Below are 10408 nucleotides of genomic sequence, written 5' to 3'. Positions count from 1 at the left end.
ATTTGAACCCGCCACCTTAGGTGTGTATGTGGCTGGCGCCTTAGCCGCTTGAGCCACAGGCGCCGAGCCGCTTTTTTGTATTTTCCAGATGTTCCCTAGTGAACATCTAGTAGCTTTTTCCTCTCCTTATAGTCTTCTAGACCATTGTAAGAATAACCTGCCTTGGCAGGCTGAGCATGGATGACCAAAGACAAGAGCCCTTCCCACGCTGATCTTGTGGCAGGCCTCCTGTGTGGCACAGGCTGAATTTCCTGAATGTGGCTTCTGATCCAGTGCTTTCCAAAAGTGGCTAATCATTACTGTCACCAAAGTCACATGTTAAAAATAAGATTCCCAGGCTCTGCTGGAGACTAGCCAAGTTGGACCCTGCAGGGGAGAGTCTGCTGTGGCTACTGCTGCCCTTGTTCACTCCTCTACATGAGCACAACCAGAGGTGACTTTCCAAGAAGGCCTCAGTGTGACCAGGCCTCCTGGGAGTAGAGAGCAGCAGTGTTCTCTGTCCTCTCTCTATTCAGCCCCTCCTGTAGAAGCCTGTCATTAGGCCCACATGTGTGACATTTGGTCTTCTCAGAGAGCTCCTGGAATCCTATACACGTGCAAGTGTGTGCACACATGGAGAATTTTTTTTTTTTCTTAAAGGACAGAGACTGGTTCTATTGCCCTGGATAGAGTGCAGTGGCATCATCTTCAGACTCTTGGTAGCTGGGACTACAGGCCCCCACCATGATGCCTGGCTGGTTTTTCTTTCCTTTTGTTCCTTTCTTTTTTTTTTTTTTTTTTTTTGAGACAGTCTCACTTTGTCACTCTCAGTAGAGTGTTGTGACATCACAGCTCACAGCAACCTCAAACTCTTGGGCTTAAGCAATTTTCTTGCCTCAGCCTCCCAAGTAGCTGGCATTATAGGTACCCGCCACAACGCCTGGATATTTTTTGGTTGTAGTTGTCATTGTTGTTTGGCAAGCTCAGGCTGGATTCAAACCTGCCAGCTCCAGTGTATGTGGCTGGTGCCCTAGCTGCTGAGCTACAGGTGCCAAGCCTAGTTTTTCTATTTTTAGTAGAGCCAGGGTCTCGCTTTTGTTTGGACTGGTCTTGACCTTCTGAGCTCAAGCAGTATAGCCACCTCAACCTCCCAGAGTGCTAGGATTACAGGCAAGTGCCACTGTGCCCAGCCATACCTGGATAGCTTTTAAATTTAGTTATTTGTTTCATAAAAGTGAGTCCGTGTTATACCCACTCTGCATTTTGCTTTCCTCATACTTTGCAGACACCCCTTCAGGTCACTGCTGCAGCTTGACAGTGGCCAGTTCCGAATAAACTGAAAGTTTCACACAGGCCCTTCTGCTCACTCTCATCATTCAGTGGGCAGACTCCAGTTAGGAATCCCCAGATGCTCTTACTGGAATACAGGGGTGGGGCAGGGCAGAGGGCAGGGAGGCTGTGTGAGGGATGTTGGGGGAGCCCTAAGCTCACATGCTTAGTCTTCCTACATGTTAGGTGGTAGACTGCCACCCCACCCCCAGTGTGGTTTCCCAGCCAGCGGGTGACCACATGGTTTCTGTAGAAGGGCATTTGGCCTGTGGAGTGGTCAGGCTTTGACTCTCAGTTAGATTTGAGGTGGAAATGTGAACAATGGTAGAATTCTCATTGTCTTCTTCCGCGGACTCTGGGTCACCAGAGAGCCAGGCCACTCTGTGGTAATCCCCTCCTGTGGGTCCCTTTCAGGTTGAATCATGATTCCAGTGACAGAGCTCCGCTACTTTGCGGACACACAGCCAGCGTACCGGATCCTGAAGCCGTGGTGGGATGTGTTCACCGACTATATCTCCATTGTCATGCTCATGATTGCCGTCTTTGGGGGGACACTGCAGGTCACCCAGGACAAGATGATCTGTCTGCCTTGTAAATGGGTCACCAAGGACTCCTGTAACGACTCATTCCGGGGCTGGGCGGCCCCTGGCCCAGAACCAACCTACCCCAACTCCACGATCCTGCCGAGCCCTGAGGCAGGCCCAACGGGCATCAAGTATGACCTGGACAGGCACCAGTACAACTATGTGGATGCCGTGTGCTATGAGAACCGGCTGCACTGGTTCGCCAAATACTTCCCCTACCTGGTGCTGCTGCACACCCTTATCTTCCTGGCCTGTAGCAACTTCTGGTTCAAGTTCCCACGCACCAGCTCAAAGCTGGAGCACTTTGTGTCTATTCTGCTTAAGTGCTTCGACTCGCCTTGGACCACACGGGCCCTGTCAGAAACAGTGGTGGAAGAGAGTGACCCCAAGCCAGCTTTCAGCAAGATGAACGGCTCCATGGACAAGAAATCATCAACAGTCAGCGAGGATGTGGAGGCCACGGTGCCCATGCTGCAGCGGACCAAGTCTCGGATTGAGCAGGGCATTGTGGACCGCTCGGAGACAGGTGTTTTGGACAAGAAGGAGGGGGAGCAGGCCAAGGCACTGTTTGAGAAGGTGAAGAAGTTTCGGACCCACGTGGAGGAGGGGGACATTGTGTACCGCCTCTACATGCGGCAGACCATCATCAAAGTGATCAAGTTCATCCTCATCATCTGCTACACTGTCTACTACGTGCACAACATCAAGTTCGATGTGGACTGCACCGTGGACATTGAGAGCCTCACGGGCTACCGTACCTACCGGTGTGCCCACCCTCTGGCCACACTTTTCAAGATCCTGGCATCTTTCTATATCAGCCTGGTCATCTTCTACGGGCTCATCTGCATGTACACTCTCTGGTGGATGCTGCGGCGCTCCCTCAAGAAGTACTCATTCGAGTCGATCCGTGAGGAGAGCAGCTACAGCGACATCCCTGATGTTAAGAACGACTTTGCCTTCATGCTGCACCTAATTGACCAGTATGACCCGCTGTATTCCAAGCGCTTCGCTGTCTTCCTGTCAGAGGTGAGTGAGAACAAGCTGCGGCAGTTGAACCTCAACAACGAGTGGACACTGGACAAGCTGCGCCAGCGGCTCACCAAAAACGCACAGGACAAGCTGGAGCTGCACCTCTTCATGCTCAGTGGCATCCCTGACACTGTGTTTGACCTGGTTGAGCTAGAGGTTCTGAAGCTGGAGCTGATCCCCGATGTGACCATCCCACCCAGCATCGCACAGCTCACCGGCCTCAAGGAGCTGTGGCTCTACCATACAGCCGCCAAGATCGAGGCTCCTGCCCTGGCCTTCCTGCGTGAGAACCTGCGGGCACTGCACATCAAGTTCACCGACATCAAGGAGATCCCGCTGTGGATCTATAGCCTGAAGACACTAGAGGAGCTGCACCTAACAGGCAACCTGAGCGCTGAGAATAACCGCTACATTGTCATCGATGGGCTTCGGGAGCTCAAGCGCCTCAAAGTGCTCCGGCTCAAGAGCAACCTGAGCAAGCTGCCCCAGGTGGTCACGGATGTGGGTGTGCACCTCCAGAAATTGTCCATCAACAATGAGGGCACCAAGCTGATTGTCCTCAACAGCCTCAAGAAGATGGTGAACCTTACTGAGCTGGAGCTGATCCGCTGTGACCTGGAGCGCATCCCGCACTCCATCTTCAGCCTCCACAACCTGCAGGAGATCGACCTCAAGGACAACAACCTCAAGACTATTGAGGAGATCATCAGCTTCCAGCACCTGCACCGCCTCACCTGCCTTAAGCTGTGGTACAACCACATCGCCTACATCCCCATCCAGATCGGCAACCTTACCAACCTGGAGCGCCTCTATCTGAACCGCAACAAGATTGAGAAGATCCCTACCCAGCTCTTCTACTGCCGCAAGCTGCGCTACCTGGACCTCAGCCACAATAACCTGACCTTCCTCCCTGCTGACATCGGTCTCTTGCAGAACCTTCAGAATCTGGCCGTCACGGCCAACCGGGTGAGTGGCCCAGCCACAGCTCAGCATGTGGGCTAGTGGATGATTGGCTGTGGCTCAGGATGAGATGCTCAGGGAGCCCAGTGCCCAGGAGAGTTGATACTTCTGGGCATGGAGTCCTCACTGAGGTTTTCAGAACCACCAGGAGGGAGTTTGTTCAAGATGCAGACTCCCAGGCCCCACCACACACCTGCCCAATCAGAATCTCTGGGGTAGGGAGCCTGTCTGGGCCACAAAATGCTGCAGAGTTCTCTTGTCAGGTGTGGTCAGAGAGTGCCTATCACCAGCCCTTGAGCTCGGTTCTTCTTTGGCCTGAATGTGCATGGGCAAGAGGTCCAAGGCCTTGGTTCTCTCTGAGAGCAATTGGTAGAGACAGGACTTAGGCTGGAGCTGGTGGTATCGTCCTCAGCCTGTTGCAGATGAGATTTGGAGCAAAGGGGCCAGTCTGCAAGCACCAGAAATAGAAACTGTGGGTGGCCAGTGTTGGCAGAGGTGAAACCAGGTGGTGCAGTTCTCAGCATGGCTCTTGCCCCCTCTCCTTTGCACTGAGGGTAGAGAAGGGCAGAGTTGAGCTTACATGGGGCTGACTTGTCAGTCTTTGTGAAGAGGAAATTGTGCAGACCATTGCTGCTGGCAGTATGGGAAGCCACGCCCTTGAGACACCTTCAAGATGCCCTTGAAACTGTTGGTGGCCCCTATGTGTCAGTTCCTTGCCCAGCTGGAGAAGCTCTATCTAAGAGCCTCTTGGTGAAGGCAGATGAGGGTAGGGTACTCCTGTGGCTTTGTGGTTGTGCCTCCACAGAGGAAATTAAGCCTTAACCACTTGGGAAGACCTCCCTACCCCTATCTACCCCACCCGCCGTGTACCCCTCCTGGAGACCTACAGGTCTTCCTAGACCTTACTATCAAGTGGACATTTTGCAGTGAGAGGTAGTGATGGAATCCCAAGGCCAGGGTCTGGGAGACAGGGGAGAGCTGATTCGTTTGTAAAAAATGGGACAGGGCTTGGTGCCTGTAGTACAGTGGTTATAGCGCCAGCCATATATACCCAGGCTGGCAGTTTCAAACCCAGCCTAGGTCTGCTAAACAACAATGACAACTGCAATGACACCACAGCACTCTACCGCGGGCAACAAAGTAAGACTCTGTCTCAAACAAAAAAAAAATTATGAGACAGGGTCTTCCTCTGTTGTCCAGGCTAGAATCCTATGGCATCATCATAGTTCCTTGCAGCCTCAAACTCCTAGCCGCAAGTAATCCTCCCATCTTGGCTTCTTAATGTGCCAGGCCAAGCCATCACATTTGTACCTATGACACAGCAGCCCTAGGGCAGCCCCTACTGGTTTACTGAGCACCTACTCTGTGTCCCTGCTGTGTCAGGTATGACACTCCCATCTTCCTCCCCCAAACACTGCTGAGTCCTCGCAGCAGGAGCCATCTGTAGCAGTCTTAGATGAGGAGGAAAGGGGTCCCTAAAATGCCCCTCCAGTCCTTCATGGGTCCAGGACAGGACTTGCCTTCTCTAGCATCACTCATACTGAAGGGTCTGGGCCCTCCAGACCTCTGACAGCTCAGAAGCTATCCTCTCAAGCGATCCTCCTCCTCAAAGTGTTTTTTTTTTGAGACAGAGCCTCAAGCTGTCCCCCTGGGTAGAGTGCCATGGCATCACAGCTCACAGCAACCTCCTGGGACCACAGGCGCCCGCCACAGCGCCCAGCCGTTTTTTGGTTGCAGCCGTCATTGTTGTTTGGCGGGCCTGGGCTGGATTCGAACCCGCCGCCTTAGGTGTATGTGGCTAGTGCCTTACCGACTTGAGCCCCAGGCGCCGAGCCCTCCTCAAAGTCTTAATGCCAAATGGCCTATCTCCTCTGCATTTGGGACTCTAGCAAGTCCTTGTCTCCCTACGTGATCACATGATGAGATGGGTATACATGAGAGTGTACCAGGGTAAGGGTCAAATCCCAGGTTATTTTATTCCTATAGGTCTAGGGCAGGCCCACTAATTAGGAAAATTGGTTTCCCCCAGGGGGAAGCCAGGCTTAGAACATACCAGACAGGCTCAGCACCTGTGTATCAAGTGGTTAAGGCGCCAGCCACATACACCTAAGGTGGCAGGTTCGAATCCAGCCCGGGCCCGCCAAACAGCAATGCCGCTGCAAGAAAAAATGCCACCTGGCATTGTGGCGAGCACCTGTGGTCCCAGCTACTTGGGAGGCTGAGGCAGGAGACTCGCTTGAGCCCAGGAGTTGGAGGTTGCTGTGAGCTGTGATGCCACGGCACTCTACCCAGGGGGATAGCTTGAGGCTCTGTCTCAAAAAAAAAAAAAAAAAGAACATACCAGACAAACCTAACCCCTTCTTTAGTATTGAGGGGTGTCCCAGCGCCTCCCTACAGCAGTGTTGCAGCCAGATGGCCCCTAGAGTTTGCTTAGACTTCATACACAGCTCTGTGATACCTGCTCTCTGCTGTGCTGGGCTTTCCAACTGTGGGTGGCAGGGGCAGCCTGCAGCTGGGCTCCCCATCCTGTCCCCCCACCCCCTCACACCAAGCTTGGCTGTTAGTGTCGTGCCTGGTGGCTGAGGTCACCCCTCAGGAAAGGAGCTGGCGGCAGGCTTGCTGTCCCAGAGGAAGGAGATTCTCTGGACACCTTGTTTAGCATACTGCTTAATCATGTCCTGTCCCCACTCCATGGAACACCAGAGGCCTTTATAGGGGAAAAGTTCACTTGAGCTAATCGCAGGCGGGTTTCTCCTTTTAAGCTAGAGGCTTGAGCCCCTCTCCTTCCTCCCCCTGGTGCTTGATGGCTCCTTAAAGCCACGTTGATCTGTGGTGACCAGGTGGGGAGGAGTGCGGCCGGCCCAGGCCCCTGGGTGTTGCTTCCCTTGCTAATGAATGTGTTGGTAAGGCAGGTGTTCATTTGTTCACTCACTTGTCCAGCTGTACATGGAGGTGCTAGGGTCATGGGAATGAACAAGGCAGTTAGAACACGATCCCACAGAGCCCTGCTGGCACGCAAGATTCTTGGGAACACAAAAGAGTAGCCTGGGGCTTAGCGTGAAGCACATTTCACCAGACCCTTGAAGAACCAGAAGGAGGCAGCCAGGTATTTACAGAACAAATCCTTTTTTTAAGAGGGGTACAGCAGAGAAAGATGAGGTTTCCTTGCCTCCTTTGATGCTTAAAAAAGAACAATCTAGGGCGGTACCTGTGGCTCAAAGGAGTAGGGCACTGGCCCCAGATGCCGGAGGTGGCAGGTTCAAATGCAGTCCCGGCCAAAAAAAAAGAACAGTCTAGAAATCAGAAGGCCACAGGTTCTAGTAGGTTCTTGCTGGGAGGAACTAAGAGCTGGTGGCTGGGTGGAGGTGTAGAATATGGGGGTTCCTTGAGGGCAGAGGAACTAAGAGCTGGTAGCTGAGTGGAGGTCCTGGAATATGGGGGTTCCCTGAGGGCAGAGGTCCAGCTATGCCCAGGGCTAGTAGGAGGAGCCTGTCCTCACTTCATTTCTGGTGTCTCTTCCTTTGTCTGATCCCCTTGCTGGCCATAAGCTCTGACTGGTAGGATCATGGCTCTTTGTTTGAGGCCTGATGAATAGCAAGTGTTTGCTGAACCCTTGCTAACTATGGATGAGGGACTGAGCTGATCTATGGTTTGACTTGGTTCCTCTTGCTGCACAGAGAGGGTAGACGTGAGGGGCAGGAGAGGTCAAAAGCAATTAGGAGATCATGATTACTCATTAGGTGAGGGCCCGGGTCCTCACCTGGCCAAGGCTGCTAGGGATGGAGTGTTATGGGCAGATTGTGAAGAGATTTTGGAGGTAGAATCCACAGGACATGGGAGTTGGTGGGGGAAGGGTGGTCTGGGTGACTTGGTGTTTCTCATTTGGCCACCTAGGTAGATGAAGGATTGTTGAGACAGATGCTGGAACAAGCACTGGTTTTCAGAGAAGTGAGGATGTGTCCCATATAGGTGTCTGGGGCCCTAGGATATCCCAGGAACCTTTTGGAATTGGCCTGAAACATCATCCTCTCCCCAGGCTCATGGGGAAATAAGGGTCCTGGACAGGATCACCAGGGAGAGAAGAGAGGAGGACTAGAGTTACCTCCCGTATAGACAACGGGGGTGGGTGGGGTGGAGGGGGAGCAGGGAGGGCAGAGCATGCAGGCTCACAGCACACAGGGGGTCAGGTGGATGAGGAACGTTGTGATGCAGGTATCTCTGGCCAGACAGTCTAGGAAGGATGGGGGCAGGGTCTGGGTTGTGGTGTGCTGAAAGAAACAGCATCTTTCTGGATGGTTGGTCAGGAAGGCTGGGAGCCAGGGAGCAGCCCCAGAAGGCTCATGGAGGGCTGTCTGCTCCAACACCCAGGTTCACCAAGGCCATTTCATTGCTGATGGGGGAGCCACTGCAGTGGTCCCTGAGGAGAGAGGAGATCATGGGGTTGGGCAATGGGAAACTCTTCAAGCCTTCAGTGGGCACGTGATACTTCAGCAGGGAAGGACGAGTCCAGAGGACAGATGTGACCATAGTGGGGAGCTTGTCTTCGTGCAATCTGTAGAGAGCGTGTTGGTTCTAGGCAGAGCGTGTTGTGGGGAGGAACTACGAGTTGGTGGCTGAGGGGAGGGAGACTTTCAGGGAGGCAGCTCTGGAGCCAGACTGGTCTCCATGCACCCCAACTCTGGCATTCATTGGCCATGCCTTTCCCGCTGTCCGTGAGCCCTGTCTGTGTCATCAGAGGAGGCCACAGGGTGGGAGTGGGGCCTTTCTGGGAAGGCAAATAGGTGCACCAAGCTTAGGTCTATAGCTGATACACACAGAAGTGCGGGAAGGAGCTGGCATTCACGAGGGTCTTCTGTGTGCAGGAGACAGTGCGGGCGGCCCGCGGTTTGCTCCTTGCTCCACCAGCAGTGTGGATGGTTAGCAGAGTATGGGCTGTTGAACCAGCTTCAGATCTCGGCTCGACCACTTACAGGCTGAATCTGAAGGCAAGTTAGCTTCTTTAGGGCCCCCAGATACTCCATCTGTCAAATGGGAAGTGTTTACAGAGTGATCACAGGTAGTTTTGATGCCTTCAACCACTGATAGTACCAAACCCTATGTGCATTATTTTTTCTTTTATTCCTACATATCTGTGATAAAGTTTAAAAATTAGGCATAGTACTCGTAATACTTTGAGGTTATTATTATTATTATTATTTGAAACAGAGTCTCACTTTGCCCTCAGTAGAGTGCCATGATATCACGGCTCACAGCAACCTCAAACTCTTGGGCTTTTAAGCGATTATCTTGCCTCAGCCTCGCAAGTAGCTGGGACTACAGGTGCCTACCACAATGCCTGGCTATTTTTGTTGTAGTTGTCATTGTTTTAGCAGGCTCGGGCTGAGTTTGAACCTGCCAGCCCTGATTTATGTGGCCAGCGCCCTAACCACTGAGCTACAGGCGCCGAGCCTTTCAGGGCTAGTAAGTAAAATAAAGACTACTCAAACACAAGCACTGTGATACTGCGACAGTTGATCTGATAACCAGGAGAGCTACTAAGTGACTTAACAGACAGGTATCAAAGGCAATGTGGATATGCTGGACAAAGGGATGATTTAGATCCTGAGCAGGACAGAGCTGGACAGTGTGTGGTATCATCATTCTACTCAGAATGGCACACAATTTAAAACTTATTAGGGGCTGGGCACAATGGCTCACACCTATAATCCTAGTACTCTGAGAGGCTGAGGCAAGAGGATCACTTGAGCTCAGGAGTTGGAGACCAGCCAGAGAAAAGAGCAAGACCCTATAGCCAGGTGCCTGCAGTCCCAGCTACTTGGGAGGCTGAGGTAAAAGAATCGCTTAAGCCCAAGAGTTTGAGGTTGCTGTGAGCTGTGATGCTCTGGCACTTTACTGAAGGCCACAAAGTGAGATGCTGTCTCAATAAATAAATAAAATAAAGTAAAATAAAATAAAACTCTTTAAAAAGGGGGGGGGCACCTGTGGCTCAGTGAATAGGGTGCTGGCCCCATATACTGAGGGTGGCGGGTTCAAACCCAGCCCTAGCCAAACTGCAACCAAAAAAAAAAAAAAATAGCTGGGCGTTGTGATGGGCATCTTTAGTCCCAGCTACTTGGGAGACTGAGGTAAGAGGATCACTTGAGCCCAGGAGTTTGAGTTGCTGTGAGCTGTGATTATGCCATTGCACTCTAGCCCGAGAAACAAAGTGAGATCCTTTGTCTAAAAAAATGAAACAAGAAAAACTTATGAGTTGTTTCTTTCTGGAATTTTCCATAGGGAGAATTACTGTGTTCACATTTGACAAAGTCAGAAGGTGCACTGAATGGCCAGTAGCAGGTCTTCTGCAGTCATGCTTACCCTGTGACTTGACATATGGAGAAACAGGCTCAGGAGGACACAGTGACAGTGACGCAGCTGGGAGTCTCACCTTATCAATGAACTCTCCCCAGTTCTTAGGAAGAGTTAAGAGGGTAGCATTTTCTCAGCATGCTAGTCTGCTTTTATAAGTCATTCTTTTTTTTTTTTTT

At 52.0% G+C, this 10408-nt stretch overlaps 1 protein-coding gene across 3 annotated transcripts in view; it reads left to right on the top strand.

The window, feature by feature from the left end:
- LRRC8A (leucine rich repeat containing 8 VRAC subunit A) overlaps positions 1-10408 on the top strand; it is a 40861-nt gene that overhangs the window by 27094 nt on the left and 3359 nt on the right. For all 3 annotated transcript variants that reach the window (XR_002774610.1, XM_003794914.1, XM_023516224.1), the window contains one exon: positions 1723-3887. Coding sequence is in view for 2 of the 3 variants with exons in the window: in XM_003794914.1 (XP_003794962.1) it covers positions 1731-3887 (2157 nt within the window). In the remaining variant the exon portion in view is untranslated. The remainder of the gene's footprint in view (positions 1-1722; positions 3888-10408) is intronic.

The sequence above is a fragment of the Otolemur garnettii genome, unplaced genomic scaffold (genome assembly GCF_000181295.1).
Source record: "Otolemur garnettii isolate 467f Iridium unplaced genomic scaffold, OtoGar3 scaffold00087, whole genome shotgun sequence".
Classification (NCBI taxonomy): domain Eukaryota; kingdom Metazoa; phylum Chordata; class Mammalia; order Primates; family Galagidae; genus Otolemur; species Otolemur garnettii.
This window is presented reverse-complemented; position numbering and strand designations above follow the sequence as displayed.